Raw genomic sequence first — 16792 nt, 5'->3', positions numbered from 1 at the left:
TGATACCAACCTGAGTGCATGGAAAGGTAGGCATCATGTTAATGATGAGGGTGTGGCTTTGCTTGGGACTGTCCTGTGAGCTGTGCTGTGTTGTTGGGTTTGGGGCTGAATTGCAGCATGGAAGCTTAGATTGCAGAGCTTTAGGAAACATCATCTATGTTCCTGTTCTGCCCTGCTGGAGGGCTCAGCCTGAGGATCTAGGGACTGGAAATAATTCTGTCATTGAGGCCTGTAAATCCAGACCAGATATGATGACTGACAGAGGATCTTGGATAGCAACCCTTGCAGGACTTCTCGGGTTTTTTTGGAGAGTGTTTAGCATCTTTTGTAGCCACTGCCCCAGTCTCTGCCTGTCACTCCAGGAGACAGTGTGCCGGAAAGACTTGCCGCCTTATTTTATTAATAGATTGCTTCCATCCTATCAGGACTACAGAGTTTGGTTATAGCTTTTAGCTCCTGTTGGTTGATGAAGGGTTTGGACTCTGCAGTGTCTGCTTAAGGTGCGTTGTTATATGATCTGTAATTCTGATTCTGAACAAGACTCAAGTCCTAGCATTTACTGTATTGGATGCAGTTCGTTTCTCTTCCTCCAGTTTAGGAAGAAGCAGGAAAAAGACCCTCAAAAAACCTTAGAATATCTGGTGTGGAGTTTTTTCAAACTGCACTATATGGAAACCCTCTTGCAGGTCATTGCTGGAGTACATTGTGGTGGAATGAGCGGGTTTTGCTGTCTTTCTCCCATTTCACCCCACTGTGCTTCACTCTGAAAGTTAACTTTAATATTCTGTTATATTGGGCTTCCTCAGAAGATTTCAATCAAACAAAATATTCTGAGGCTGAAAACAGGTTGAAAAGCAGTGATAGTAGGGAAATGGAAATCTAGAAAGGTTATAATAAAGTTGCTTAAAGTTACAGAGCAAAGTACTGACAACTACAGGACTAGAATCGGGTCTTCTCTGTATTAATTTTTGTTTTCTCATTTACACTGCCTCATACGTGTCCTTGTAGGCACTTTGTTTGGGTTTAATTGGAATCCTTGTTGTTTGGTCTTTTGTATATCCTTGGTTCTTTTCTCAAACATTTTGTCACAAACTGCTGTTCTTTCAGAGAAGACCCCTTATAACCACTTTTGAAGCATATACGAAATGAGGTTATAAATGAGTAATGGCACTAGTAAGTAGCTGGCCTTATCTCCTCAGAATGTTTCTGAAAGTGACGATAGTACTTTCAAATAGGAGTTGAGGCTTTATCACTGTAATTTTTTAAGATAAGTTAGCAGGCATGCTGTAGAGAATACCTGTGCAAAATGCTGAACAGATTACTTTCTTTTTCCAGTGACCTGCCCTGAAATCTGAACTGGAAAACCTGGGTATATCCATTGGCAGAACAGTTTTAGAATAGCTCTGGTGAAGCAAATTTGTTTTCATTTAAACTATTGCTTTATATCTACATGATGATGACCTAGTGGCTGCTCTTTATTTTTTTTTTTTTAGAGAGGGAGGAGGGGAAGGGATGAGGAAGAGGGAGAGAGAACCTCTAGTGGACTCCCTGCTGAGTGCAGAGCCAGACACGGGGCTTGATTTCATGACCCTGAGATCATGACCTGAGCTGCAATAAAGAGTTGGATGCTTAACTGAGCCACACAGGTGACCTGGCTAGTGGCTGCTTTTTATTTAAAAAAAAAAAAAAAAAATTTTTTTTTAAAGATTTATTTATTTACTTGAGAGAGAAAATGCGCGCGCGTCACAAGTGGGGAGAGGCGCAGAGGGAGAAAATCTTCAAGAAACTCCCCACTGAGCACACTTGGGCTCATTTTCAGGACCCATGAGATCATGACCAAGAGTCGGATGCTTAACCGACTGAGCTGGTCTTTCAACAGAAGGAGAAGGTTAGCAATACCACTGCAGAGGGTGCTGGCGCTCTAGTAGCCTGGGTTCTAGGTGTTAAGATCACCTTCCACCTTCCTGCTGGAAGCCCCAGATCCTCAGAGGAGACATTTTTCTCCATTTCAGTGACCTTTTCCTTCTTCGATGAGTGGAATTCAAGAGCAAGAAGTGATAGAATGAATGCTTTGTGTCCATTTTTTAAGAATGTTTCCATGGTTCTTTTACTCCTCGTAAATTAGTTTTTCTTTGAAATAACTAGTCACTGGTTCCGTCATTTACTCAAAACAGTTGGTTTACAGCTGACGCCTATCTGTGGTAAGGAGAAGTTTGGGGGTTTCCTAACATTTTATGTAAGAGAAAAGTCTGAAGACTTCTAAAGGCATCTAGATAGGTAGGTTCCATTGTTCGGGGAGGAGGATGTGTAGGAGGGCGGGGTGGTGGGGGTGGTGGTATGGGCTGGGTGTATAAGGTGAAGAGAAATGCCCATCAGTGGTCCAGCTGGGAAAGGGTAGAAAATGTTAACAATGGCACTCGCTGGAGGAAGAGTGGGTAGGGAAGGAGCAGGCCCACAAGATTGCCCAACTTCAGGGAACACCGTTAACAAGGAGGGGAATGGGAGCCTGTGGAGTTGGGTAATCCAGTGGCCATGACCAGGGCTCTGACCACAGGTGTTCTTTGCCATTACTGGAAAGTGTATTTCTGATGGGGAGGGGTGAATGCAGGGATGCAGTATCTGGTTTGACCAGATTGGTCTTAAAGATTGCTTGCGGAGTGCTGGCCTAAGGTTTTTGAGATCTCTTGTCTCTTTTGATTTTACATTTGACAAATCAGAAGTTGGTAAACAAGAGGGAATGTGATGTCCCTGGGCTCATTAGAGTTTGGGTAAAAGTACATAATGAAGCAAATACTAGGTGGTGGTGATTGTCATTTAACAATGTCTACTATCCAAAGGGAACAGTTACATGTAAACTATTGTAATCCCTGATTCTCTCATGGAGACTATAATAAATGTGGAATAAATCACAACTAAAATTATTAAAGAGTAATCATTTTTGACTTCACGTTTCTACAACATTCCATGTTTTCTTTAGCAGGTCAAATTAGTTCGTCAGTCTTTTCTCTTAAATTTTATTCTACCAGGTACTGTGGATCTGTCCATAGAGCCAGATTTCCTACTCGAGCTGAAAATGGCAAGCAGTGCTCTGATTTGGTGACAGCTGTAGATTTAATGATTAGATCAAGCAGGGAAGTGGCTTCTGAGCCACCAGTTTAATTGGTTTTAACGTGGACCTCTTTTTCCGAGGTTATTAATTATGTTGTTCCAACAACAATTCTCTGACACCACCTGAGTGTCCAACAATTCAGTTCTGACACAAACTGCATGGAGTTCATGCATACCCCAGAAGTTAATGACTCACTCTTATGGGATTGCCCCACTTTAGATACCAGCCACAAGCATCAGGTAACCCCAAGGCACCTGCACTTCTGCCTGGCAGACTACAAATTTGGGGTTCCTCAAAACCACCCTCCCCCAAGTTCAATAATTTCCAGAACATGACTCACAGGACTGGGGAAAGTGTATTTAGGATTATAGTTTCATTATAAAGGATACAACTCAGGAACAGCCAATTGGAAGAGATGCATGGGACAAGATACGAATTGGCACAGTTTCCATGTTCCCTCTGGGCATTCGAGGCTCCCAGCACATCATTGTGTTCATCAACCCTGGAGCTCCTCTAGCCTGGTTTTAGTTTCAGTTGAGGCTCCTTTATGTAGGCATAATTGATCCAATCTTTGGCCTGGTGATTAAACTCCAGCCACCCTCCTCTCCACTGTGGTCTGGAGATGGGGCTAAATGTTCCAACCTTCTGTCAAGTGCCTGGTCTTACTGGTGTGTCCAGCCTCTGTCCTGAAGCTATCTAAGGGCCTCCCCTGAGTCATCTCATTAGCATAAACTCCACTGTGGTCCAGCAGGGGATCCTTATGAATCACAAAGGACACTTCTATCAGTAAGGACATACCAGAGGTTTTAGGAGCTGGCACAAACTGGGGACAAAGACCAAATATATATATGTATTTTTTTTCAAATGTATTTCTTAATTAATACATTAGTACTCCAGCTTTGCATCCCATAAGTAATGAAATAAGGGTACCTAAAGTTGATTTAGGTGATAAGTAACAATATGCATTTACTGTTGATTTGATGGAGTTTTTCGTTAAAGTGCAAATTGAATAGCTTCAGGTTACAAGAGAACAAATTCGTCCCTCAGTCAGTATGAAATGGCATTCCCAGAATGTGTAATAGTTTCTTGAACTTCACAGGTGCTCTAGCTCTAGACTTCCCTAGTGTAAGAAATGAGCTCACTTTTAATAAGATATCAAATATCCGGAATTCGTGTTTCCTTTCAGTGTGACTTTAAAAAGATAGTGCATTGGTTAAGAGCATCAGCCTAGTCAGTCTAGGTTTGAGTCTGAACTTTACCACCTACTTACAATTTGATCTGGGATTGAACTACTTAACATCTCTAAGTCTCATTTTTATCTTCTTCATGTATAAAGGGAGGATAATCACAGTAAGTAGTTGTGAAGATTCAATAAGACAGTCCATTTGAAGGATGTGGCACAGTGCCTGGCATATATATAAACATCTAAGAACATCAGCTATTATTAGCTACATGCATACGTAGATAGCTAAGCTCACCTGGGTTGGCAACTCCGAAGGAGCCAGGAACTCTATCATTTTACTTTTATAGGGGGATGTATGAGACAGTGTATAAAACATTGCTGGGCACACAATAGGCACAGGTTATCTATCACTTGAAAATAAAACCTGCTCTGGGTATCTGGGAAGTATAGGAGTGACTCTGTGATGGAAACTTCCAGCCTGTTTCCAGAGCTGGCCTAAAATCAAGAGATGGAAAATCTTCCTGAAACTCTATAGAGCCTGCATGAGCGATGGGGACCCGGGCCCTGTAGCAAAGGTACTGTTGAACCCAAAAATGGGAAACTGATCCAGGAGACTTTTTATCTTTCGCAGTATACCTTGAGGTTTGTTGAGTTGGGCAGAACTATGTGGGACTTTGGGAAGGAAACCACAAATTTATTTAAGCCGGTCCAGAAAACCTTTGAGAGTCAGTGGGCAAGTACCATGTTGTGTGTGTGCTTCGCAGAGACAGTGAAAAGCCCAGGTATACTGGTAAAGGGCTTACCAGCTGCTTAAGGTTCACTGGTTGGTGAACTTCCCCGAGGCCAGTCGCTGTTTCTTCCTGTCGCTCACCCATCTGGAGATTCTACTCTGGTGGGACCACCACTGGACTAAGTCTAGATCCTAGTCTGGCCTCTGCCACCAGTTACTCTGTGTCTTTGGGCAAATTACAGCCCCTCTTTGAGTCTGTTTCCTTAACTGTGACATAGGATTTGAGACCAAATCACTATTTCTCAAAGTGTGGCATTGGTTACATTTTTAGTGTATCTGTTGCTGAAATGAGCATTTGAGAGTGTTTTTTGTACTATTGATGGTACATATGACTTTCAGTGGTACATGGATGAATCCCTTTTGTTTACTAGTTCTGTATTTTCATGTGTATTAATGAAAACATAGCTAGCAGGTCAGACCTTTGTCTTTATGGATAGTGTTGCTTAGGATGACGTGAAGTGGATATGATTTTTTTTGAAGCTTTTAAGAAGAATATTGGAACAAGAGTTGGAATGGCAAATGGATATGAAAGATCATAAAAGTTGTCTAGAACAGGCTGAAATTTGTAATTTCTAAGGTTCAGTAATTCTGCAGTTCCACACTTGCATGAGGTCCTGTGGTGATGGGCACGGTAGAGCAGGTCCGAATTTGGGTGGATTTAAAGACTTGCCTCATTCAAGCAAATTGACAACTTTCTATTTCTGCATTCATGGTGAAGATACCCATAAGTTGTGTAGAATTTAAAATATTGTAGATATTAGTAGTGATGGCTTTTTTTAAAGAATAAAAAATGAGTAGTATTGCTTCCTCTTTCACCCTAAGCAGTTTTCCTGCAACCTGGATTGATCTTTTGTCGATGGGGTTGGGACTCCCCATGGAAGCAGCTAGGGTTCTGACTTGTTCTGTTGGGGAGAGAGAAAATGCCAATCCATTCTGTCTCTCTCTTTTTTGGCCAACCATCTCTCTTCAATGCACACCAGTGCAGGTATTCTAGGCTCTGGAAGGTTGGGGCTCCGCCCTATCTTAATGTCTGGTATGTTACTTTTTGCTGGTAACTTCTTTAAAGGTACAGTGTGGCACGTGCCCTAAAATGAAGTTAAACACTGAGGCGAACTATTTAAAATTTCATTTCATAGGGCGCCTGGATGGCCCAGTTGGTTAAGTGTCTGCCTTAAGCTCAAGTCATGATCCCAGGGTCCTGGGATCCATCAAGTCCCTCATTGGGCTCCTTGCTCAGTGGGGAGTCTGCTTCTCCTTCTGCCTGCAGCTCCCCCTGCTTGTGTGCATGCTCTCTCTCTCTCTCTGTGACAAATAAAATCTTTAAAAAAAAATAAAATAAAATTTTCATTTCACTTTCTGTCATATTGCTCATAACTCAATATTGTGGGGGTCTTGAGAAGTTAAATGAGCAGTGGTAGAAATGAAACAAAACTATTGTAGGAGGTGCTTTCTTTTTAAGTAAAACCCCAGAATAAAACTGAAATCTCCATTGCTTAAGAGCAGCCAAGAAAGTTGCTTTCAGATGTAGTCTGTGGTTACTTGAGTGTTTTGTTTTGTTTTGTTTTTTAAACCTTAATTACCTGTGTTCCCTTGACATTTTCTGTGTATCTTCACACTGTCATCTTTCATTATCTACTTTGGTTGTTGGCCTGTATTCTGCAAGTGATTTTGTTCTATAATTACTTCAGCATAAAGGCCCATGCATCTGGTATAGCTCCGTATAATAAATTGTTTAACGTTTCAAATTGTAATTTTTAAAAATTGTTATAAAGTGGTTGCATGTCTGTTCTCTTTCTGTGCTGTTTATCTAGTCAAGATGAGGTCAAAATAGAGCAAAATGGTGACAATGATATAGCCCAAGATTATTTTTCTCCTTCATTTGTTTAATACAGAGTTTCTACTTGATTTCATAATGAGAAACTCTCAGATGTTTCCCAACTGAGGTGAAATCTAATGTTCCAAGCCACAAGCCCTCATACTTTGTAAATTTTGGTTTTGTCATTCATACTGTCTTGTCTCCTGAGAGAAGTGGTGACTTGTATTTGGCACGTTGGGAAAGGGCAAAAGCCTTTACTCAGACCTGTATTTTGCAGTATTAAAAAATCTTTTTCCCACTAAAATGTTTCATGACATGTATGACATTCATCCTTTGTGCAGATTCACAACACCACCTTCCTCAGAGTAGATATCTTCCGGAGTCCATTTCCCTTGGTGCAGAGTTTAGTCATTATTTATAGATAACTGCTGATGAGTCTGGGGAAATTCTGAAAGGGGCTGGAGGGGGCTTGTGGCATTTGCCCTTGGTCTCTAGACTAGGGTTTGCAAAGCTAGAGTGGGGTTGTTTATTTCCTTCTATTCTTGGAAAATTGCCATTGGATCAATGAGTCTTGGTTAAGATTTCTTGCGGGCAGCTGAGTTGCTGGGCCTTTAAAGTTGCGGGCAGCTGAGTTGCTGGGCCGTTAAAGTTGAGAGAAAGACATGAAAGACTATTCTTTTCCAGTCATACAAATAATTATCTCCAGGGGTGCCTGGGTGGCTCAGTTGGTTAAGCGACTGCCTTCAGCTCAGGTCATGATCCTGGAGTCCCCGGATCGAGTCCCGCATCGGGCTCCCTGCTCGGCGGGGAGTCTCTTTCTCCCTCTGACCCTCCTCCCTCTCATGCTCTCTGTCTCTCATTCTCTCTGTCTCAAATAAATAAATAAATAAAATCTTTAATAAAAAAAAATTATCTCCATGGTAGGATAATCTCCACAGAAGTGTAAGCATTCAAGACCACACATTTAAAAAGATAAAATGTAATTTAGAGTTAGAATGCAAGATGTACAAACATAGTGGTAGAGTTCAAAACCTTTTCAAGCCGTTCTTCCATGTTTCCAGCACTTACTGGAGTAAGACCACTTCGGTCTTCTCATGGTAGACTAACATTTTAATTCTTGTAGGAAACTTGAACTTTCATGGTAACTGCAAGTAAAAAAATAAAAATGTGTAATCAAAGACTTTAACTCTTTAAACCTCCCTAGTCAAAGAACCAGAATTACTTAGTTTGTCAGGGCATTTTCTTTTCTAAGTTTCCAGGGCAAAACCATTGCCTGGCTTAGCAGAAAGAGATAATAAAATGTTATGCAACAGGTAAAAAATCTTTCCAGTTGCCTTTTCCCCATTTGGAAGGATACAGTTTTTCCTTCCCTCTGAGTAGTTTAGCCTAAGTTCCTCCTCTTTCTGATTTGTAGCTTTACTATTTGCATACAATGCTTAAGTTAACTCACTCAACACCAAGTTCTGCAGGTCTCTAGCATTTCTTGCTTGTGACTCAGCCTGCTTAAGCAAAAGAGCTTTTGATTACAATAGCAGCTTAACAGAACAAAACTTCTAAAAAACACGCTTTTAATAGCACTCTCGATTTCCAAACATATACAAGATATTTTCTAAGAAGAACCAGCCTGTGTAGTTTTCAAATTAGACATATTTGAGCAGGGGACCAGCTTTCCTAGACGGAATGTGGATCGTTCATAGGGAACTTCTGAAACTCAAAACTAATCTTGTAACCTAGGAAAATTTGGCCTCCAGATTGATGCTTTGACCATTGTATTCAAAGTGTAGTCTGAATTTTTCTTAAGGACTGACCCTGGGATTGGATGCACAGTGTTTCAGGAAGAATGTGTTTATGGGTTGCCAGCTATTCATGCCGATACGTTTGAGTGCCTTTTGTGGATCTTGTTCTTAAGGACCTTACGATGTGGTAGGAAAACAGACATCAGAACAATTAGAAACTGTGGTACAATCAGCGCCAAACAATACCAGTGCTGTAAGTGAAGATGTGGGGGGTGGGGCAGAGAGGCTCTAGGTCAGCTTGAAGGAGTCAGGAGAGGAGTCCTGTGGGAGGTAAAATCTCAGCTGGGCTTGAAAGACAGACTAGAGAGTGAGGTGGCATTCCAAGTAGAGGTAACAGTATGTGTAGAACTACAGAAGCATGAGAAGCCGTGGCGTTTTGGGGGAATGGCAGGTGTTTCAGTATGCCTGAGGGATGTGGAATGAAGGGGATGGGGAGAATGACAGTGGTTGAGACCGAACTCTGAGGGGCTTTCTTTGTATGCCTTGCTGAGTTTGGATTATCTTTTGTGGGTGAAGGGGAACTATTAAATAATTTTGAGTAGGGATGTGGCATTTCACATGGTGTGTGTGTGTGTGTGTGTGTGAGAGAGAGAGAGAGAAAGATCTTGCCAGCGATAGCGTGAAAGTGGTTGGAGGGAACAATCCCAGTAGTAGGGAAGCTGTTTGTGAGCGTGCTGCAGTAAAGATGTCAGGGGCCTGAACTGTGGAATTACTGAGGATGGGTAGATACTCAGGAGTAAGTATTTACAAAGTCTGGCTTAATCTGATAAAACTTGATTGCTTGCATGTCCTGCATGGGTCAGTAGCCTGAAGGGTGCCCTGTTCCATACAGTCACTCAGAGACCCAGGCCGATGAAGATCCCACTATTGTATGTTGTCTTCTTGGTCACCATGGCAGGGGGAATGATGGCTGGGATGTCATGTGCCAGCTCTGCTTAGGCTTAGAAATGATAAGAATCACATCTGCCTACAGCTCATTGGCCAGAAACAGACACATTTCCCCCACCTCACTGAAAAGAGGCTGGGAAATTGGGGGAGCAGATGGACTGTTGGGTGAGCTGCTCTGTGCCACAGTGTAGGGATTTGAGTGAGGTGGTTTTTTTCTGAGATTATTTCTTCATCAGTATAACAGTAGTACCAACCTCATAGGATAGATGTGGGGACTAACTGCCATCATGACTCTACAATGCCTGGTGTTGTGTCTGGCACAATAAGGCTGTTGGAGGAACCTTTAAGTTTGATCTTGAGATTGAGATTTTCTCACTATGGGTCATATCTAATTAGTGGGTTATAACCAATGATTAAAAACCAAACTAAAGAAAAGAAATAGCATAAACTAGAGTGAATCCTAGAAATGAGGGCAAATACTGCTTCATGAAACTTTTGAGTTATACATGTAGTTACATGTGTGTATATGGTCCGGAAGTGAAGTATTACTTCTCACTGAAGGCTGCGCTTAAAGTATGGAAGACACTGGACTAGGTAAAGCCTTATACATACCAAACAAAAAACTACTCTTATTTTAAAAAATTTTGGGGGGCACCTGGGTGGCTCAGGTGGTTAGGTGTCTGCCTTCCGTTCAGGTCGTGGTCTCAGGGTCCTGGGATCTAGCGCGCCTTGTTCCCTGTTCAGTGGGGAGTCTGCTTCTCCCTCTCCCCCTGCCCTGCCACACTACCCCCCCCGCCCCGCCCCACTTGTGCTTGCTTGCTCTCTGTCTCAAATAAATAAATAAAATCTTTAAAAATTTTTTGAAATTGATGGATAGTACATTGTAAAACTTATGTAAGCATTTGTGGACATTATTGTGTAAAAGTGGCTCATACCATGCATGTAGGTAGATTTGTGCAGTGCACTTGGTACATAGTAGATGCTTATTTTACATTAGATTCTTTTTTAAAATGATTTATTTATTTGATAGAGTGAGAGAGCCCATGCAGGGGGAGGGACAGAGGGAGAGGGAGAGAATCTCCAGCAGACTCCCCACTGAGCACGAGTCCAACGTGGGACAATCTCAGGACCCTGAGATCTGACCTGAGCTGAAATCAAGAGTTGGACACTTAACCGACTGAGCTGCCCAGGCACTCCTACATTTGCTTCTATAGAAAATGTTTGTCAGGTGCCAGTTACCCCTTTTCACGTTACCATACGCATTCCCTGCCTTCTTGGAACTCGTAATACTAGATGCAGTCACTGAAATAATAGCATCCTTTCTCTCTGTGGACTTGTTATTTATTTATTTATTTATTTTTAAAGATTTTTATTTATTTTTTTCACTGAGACATAGCGAGAGAGGGAACACAAGCAGGGGGAGTGGGAGAGGGAGCGAGAGAAGCAGGGCTCCCGCTGAGCAGGGAGCCCGATGCAGGGCTCGATCCCAGGACACTGGGATCATGACCTGAGCCAAAGGCAGACGCTTAACGACTGAGCCACCCAGGCGCCCCTGGACTTGTTATTTTTGACCACCTGTTTGGGAGCCATGAATGTTTATGTTCCAGAGGAGGAAAGGATATATAATGCCTTCAAGCCTTGAATGCATATTAGAAGTAACAAATTGTTTATTATAATAAGGTGTCATAATAGATAATTCTTAAAAAAATTCAGTCAGAAGAACTTACCAGGGGAGAAACCAATGAAATACTTTCTGGTTTTTATTTTTATTTATTTATTTATTTTTAAGATTTTTTTTTTTTTTTTTCAATTTGAGAGAGAGCATGAGCAGCGGCAGGAGGGGGCAGAGAGAGGAGAAGCAGACTCCCCACTGAGCGGGGAGCCCGATGCGGGGTTTGATCCCAGGACCCTGGGATCACGACCTGAGCCGAAGGCAGACGCTTAACCAACTGAGCCACCCAGGCCCCCCAACTTTCTGGTTTAAAAAAAAAAAAAATGTTTTGGCCTGGAAAAAACAAGTACCAAAGATGTCCTTAAGATTGTTAGGTTGACTGGGTGCCTGGGTGGCTCAGTTGGTTGAGCGACTGCCTTCGGCTCAGGTCATGATCCTGGAGTCCCGGGATCGAGTCCCGCATCGGGCTCCCTGCTCGGCGGGGAGTCTGCTTTGCCCTCTGACCCTATCCCCTCTCATGTGTTCTCTCTCATTCTCTCTCTCTCAAATAAATAAATAAAATCTTTAAAAAAAAAAAATTAAAAAAAAAGATTGTTAGGTTGACTTCTCGTGCAATGAGTAGCTGGTGTCAGCCAACTGATGAGCAATGAAAGATGTGCTGTGCCTTTCGAAGGGCAGTGGTGGCTAATGACTGTTTCATTTGGATAAGCCAGTTGGTGATAACTGAGTAAGTAGTGCCCCGGGTGAATAGGAGTTAATCCTGGCTGCCTGGCAGAAGTAGATTTGTTATATAATTTATGGCACCCAGAAGCCATTTGGGGAGGTCTTTATTGTCTTATTATCAAGACAGTATCCATCTCAGGCCTGAAGATGAATTCTCATTGCTCTCATCTAGTTCCACCAGAGTGGTTCTCATAACTGAAAGGGTGGCAGCTTGCTGTTAAATGCCTGCACTTGGTTTTTGCTTTGACACAAAGGTATGTTAATCAACAATGGGTATTAGAAATCCAGAAATGTTTCAGTTCGTGATTTATTAATAGTTTGAGGGCTTTTTTTTTTCTTGTTAAACTGATTTAACTTTTGAAAAATGGGTCATGTTCAGGGTTTCAAACATTTCCTCTTTGAATAGCCTCAATAAACGTTTATTAACGTTTGTCTTGTAAATTGCTATTGCAGTTCATTTGTGTCAGTCCTGCCACAGCTAAAACTAACACGGGAGTGTCAGATTGGCTTTCCGACATCTGACACAGTGGGCTCCTTAACTCTTAGTGCTGGTGGATGTCCACTGTTAAACAAGCCTGTACTATTTTTTATGACTCACTGAGAAGTCATGTGGTGGTGTGATCCCCCTCTTCAGCGACCAGCACTTAAACTTGTAATTTTCAATGTATTGTGTTAAAACAAATTTCTCATTCTGGCTATTTTTCTTTTCAGTTCTAGACCTAAAATTGGAAGCTCTATTTTTATAAAACACTCTCCTAGAAAAGTCGCCGGTGTTGCTACCCAAATATCATAACTGGGCCCGGGGGCGGGGAGAGCAAAAGCTAGCTGTTTCACATGGTTAAGCGGAATGTGTGGGTCTGCCTGCCAGCCGGCGGAGGTGGAATCTGCCCTTTGCTTTCTTGGCAAGTGCATCTGGCTTTGAAGGCCGTGATTAGGACTTTAGTTCTTGGCCTTTTCTTGCTGTCCTATAAAACACAGTCCATTGTCCGCTGTGGTTCCAAAGAGATGGAGGGCCTTGATGATCCACGTCTCTCATTATCTTTGATGAGGTGTGTGCTTCAGCCCTCACTTAAAAGCCACTCCGTCATCAACCAAATTTTAGAAAATGTAACAGTGGAATAGAAATACAAAACTGGCCGTGAGTCCTTTGTGTTCAATATGCAGTATTCAGAAAAAACTGCTGGGTTATGCCCCTGCATCTCCAAACACCTTAAATGTGTGATGCCTTAGTTGACTGAGGTAAAGAAGAGGCAGTTCAAATCAGCACCAGAAGGCTTTTCACTGGAGTTCACGTGATTGGCAAGCCCTCGGAGCTTCCCAGGGTGCTGCTTGAATGAACCCTCTGGACTTGGTCCCTTGCTCCGAGGAGAGGCTGGAGTGCTATCCATCATTACTGTGAATTTTTTCCAAGGGACTGGGGTGCATGTCAAAAAGAGGCACAACAGGATGAACATGTTCCCGTTTCAGCTTTAACTTTGGCCCTTGCCGGGTTTGAGGTGAAAGTTAGCTTGTGGCATGCGGAGAGATGGGGTGGTATATGCTGGCCAAGAAGCTGTGTTTGTGTCGCATCATCTGAGAACCGATGAGGTGGAGAGTAAGTGGAACAAGGAGACAATTCCTGCTTTCTCTTCGCTCTGAAGGTAGAGGAGTGCTGGGAGGAGAGGAGTCCAGGAGAAGTTGGACCTTAGGGAGCAGCTCTGGAGAGGTGAAGTTCTACATCCTTAGGGCTCGACCGCTTTACTGTTGAGTATTTGGTAACGTCATCATATAATTAGAATTGGTATAAACGGCTACTGGTTATTGAGTACTAACTTGTGCTAGGGACAGCACTAAGTAGGTTGGACTTATATTCAATCATGAGTCAATACATTTCAGGTACACAGACTAGTGCCTTGTACAGAAGTGCTCAATAAATAACAGTGATTATTACTCACTCAACAGATACTTATCCAGTACTTGCTTATGTGACATAGCTTAGGTGCACAGGACAAAGGGGTGAATAAGATAAAATCCCAGCTCCTGTGGCACTTTGCTTCTGGTAGTGGGAGCAGACAATAAGAAGTTAACAGGAATTTCAGAGAGTGAAATGTGCTGGGAAGAAATGAAATAGTGTGCTGGACCCGAGTGAGATGGTACTTTAGGTCGGTCGGCCGGGGAGCGCCTCTCAGCATTCTAACAGAGACCCATCTGATGTGAAGGGGCCATTTATTCTTCACTATGACACTTTGATTTTCCCAGTTCTCAGGTGAGAAAACTGAGGCACAGGTGATTAAGTATACGCTGGGGAGCAGATAGAGCCGAGCTGTACACACGCAGTCATGTGCATGCGGAGCGTGTCCCGCCCTTCTCAGAAGGGGTGAGACTATACTGGGGCGGCTGCAGGGGCTGCAGTGTCTGCAGCTGGGTTATGAGTGAGGAGAATGAACGTGGTTGCAGTGTAGGTAAAACCCTGATGCATGTCAGAAGAGTTAACATGTAATTTCACAGACCCCAATCATTGGATGCAGAGTTTTGAGTGTATGAGTGTGTGCATGTATGCACAGTTTAGTCTGGGTCCAAAGCTATCCTTGGATTTTCAAAGATATTGATGCCCAAAAGCGCTTATGGTGCTGCTGCTTAATTTTAGGATTTTCTCATAATCTGTTTCATGAAAATAGGGCCTAGCTGTGAGGGCAGAGTTTTGATAGCATTGCAATGCCATTTGGTGGCAGCGATTTTGGCAGGTCAGTATGGGCGGGAAGTGGGCAGGAACGGGGCTGGAATCATCAGATGTCAGTCTTTGCCAAGCTTCTAGGACCGGGTTGCCAGCCATCGGGTATAGAGCTCTATTTTGATTTAATTACCTGCTTATCTTTACATGTGTTAATGAACCTTTTGGCTTCATGCCATATGAGTGCCCGTTTATGAAATAAGTAACTGTTTGAAATAAAAAAATAAACCCCAAAACTTGAGGCCTCAAGTTTCAACCTGCAGGGAATGTATTTCCAATAAAGGCACACAAACACAAGCATTTCCTGTTACAGTTTTTAAAACCTGAATACTTTCTAAATAGGCTCTTCAGTGCTTGAAACCAGAGAGAAATTGTTTCAGCAATAGTAATTGAAACCAAGAGGGTAGCCAAATTCTGGTCAGATCTGGCCTTTCAGTTTCATAGGATGTGGTTTAGATCAAATATCTGTTTCAGCTGGAAGATTGATCATGTTGTTATTGCACAGAGAAAGACTTCCAGGAGCTCTTGCTTTACAGCTTTTCACGTGGTGTCTGAGTGCTGGGAGGAGGTTCCTCCTTGGGAACATGAAGATGACAGAACATGCGTACACAACAGAAGAAAGCAGCTGTTAAGTGCTCTGTGGCCTGTCTGCTTGAAGGAGGCCGAAGGTTGTAAAAATTGCAATTGGAAGGGTGCTTTTGCTCATTAGTCATATCAGCTTTTAAATGGCATCCTGGTGGTCCACCCAGTTGCAATAGAATGTTACAGTTTGCTCGAGTTTGGGATTATTTGTCCTGGTGTTCAGCTAAGGGGTGAAATTGTGGCCTAGTAACTTGGTCCTGGATGATGAATCAGAAGAACCTAGGCATCAGATCTTCTTTCTTTGCTCTGTGAGCAGAAGAGATCTGAGTGACATAGCAATGTGTTTGTTAGTAGGGACTCTCTCTGTTGTGACCGAAAACCTGACATCTGGCTTATGCAAAAGAGGAATTCATTGGCTCGCATAACTGTGGGGCTCAGGCTTTGATCTGACTTTAGGTAGTACGGTTGGATTCTGGGTGCAGATAATGCCTTCAGAATTCATTTTCTCTTTGTCTCTTGGCAGTGATTTCATTCGTGGGTCCTACATACATTTGAAGTGAGACCCATATGATAAGAAGGGACCATTTAATCCTCACAGTGACTGTTTGGTAGGCATTACTATTTTCTCTGGTGGCTCTCTGTGGCGGGATGACTGCAGCAGCTCCAGCTTCCTTTACTTTCAGTGCTAAGATTTGTTCTGTCTGCTGAGGTCACCTGTATATCCCTAACCCAGTCATTGAATCCAGGGGTATGTGAGGCCCAGCTGGGCCTGAGTCACATAGTCCATTGTGAGCCCCACCCAACTATGTGGCCAAGAGTTCAGGAGAAGGATCTTCTCTAGTGAAAACTGGCTAGTCACCTGAGGAAGAGCCTGGGTGCTGGGGACGCAGACCAGTCTCTGTTGCACGCAGTCATACCATTTGATCTAGTCTGAAGCTAGAAAGCCCAAATAATAACTCTACAGGTTAAATCCAGCCTATTAACCATTTCCAGGGATCCCACAGTTCCATTTTGAACGAGCCTCCCACACCCTGTAGGAATGTGATTCTTCAGGTTCTGCCTCTTCCATGGGCCGGCTCCTTCTGCCCCGGCGCTGAATCTCTGGGTCCGGGACTGTCATTCGTGAGGCCTTAGTTGGTGGTGGCAGCGGCTGCTGCAACTTCTGCTGCTTTCTGATGGGAGTGGGCACAGGTCGAATTTCTTTGAAAGAATAACAAGGAAAAGTTAGATAAAATTAAAAGGTGTCCTGTGATTAATCTTTTTCTCCCCATTATGTAACAACACCATCTTGGAATCCTTGAAGCCAGACTCATTGGATCTGTCAGCCTTTTTGATGTGATTCACAGTGAAGCAAGTGATCTTTCTTAACCTGTTTCCATTCTCCTTTGGTGGTTGGGTATTTTCCCTTAAACACAATGTCTTAATGTGCTTTTGGTAAGGATTTTTTGCAAGAAGTTGAATTAGTTGGCAGATATGCACACTCCCAGTACACTATACAAAGTTTATGTTAGTTCTTTGGATTC

General features: G+C 42.8%; 2 protein-coding genes across 2 annotated transcripts in view; one reads left to right on the top strand and one right to left on the bottom strand.

Moving 5' to 3' along the window:
- Positions 1–16792, top strand: part of DCUN1D3 (defective in cullin neddylation 1 domain containing 3) — a 37936-nt gene that overhangs the window by 4707 nt on the left and 16437 nt on the right. The gene's annotated exons all lie outside the window — the stretch shown is intronic.
- The window catches only part of REXO5 (RNA exonuclease 5), a 64390-nt gene continuing 62479 nt past the window's right edge, over positions 14882–16792 (bottom strand). Inside the window, exon 21 of the mRNA XM_064592737.1 lies at positions 14882–16469. Within this exon, the coding sequence (XP_064448807.1) occupies positions 16400–16469 (70 nt within the window). The 3' untranslated portion in view covers positions 14882–16399. The remainder of the gene's footprint in view (positions 16470–16792) is intronic.

This window comes from Mirounga angustirostris, unplaced genomic scaffold (genome assembly GCF_029215605.1).
Source record: "Mirounga angustirostris isolate CCGP_5_RB_7025 unplaced genomic scaffold, mMirAng1.0.hap1 SCAF_5, whole genome shotgun sequence".
NCBI classification, from domain to species: domain Eukaryota; kingdom Metazoa; phylum Chordata; class Mammalia; order Carnivora; family Phocidae; genus Mirounga; species Mirounga angustirostris.
This window is presented reverse-complemented; position numbering and strand designations above follow the sequence as displayed.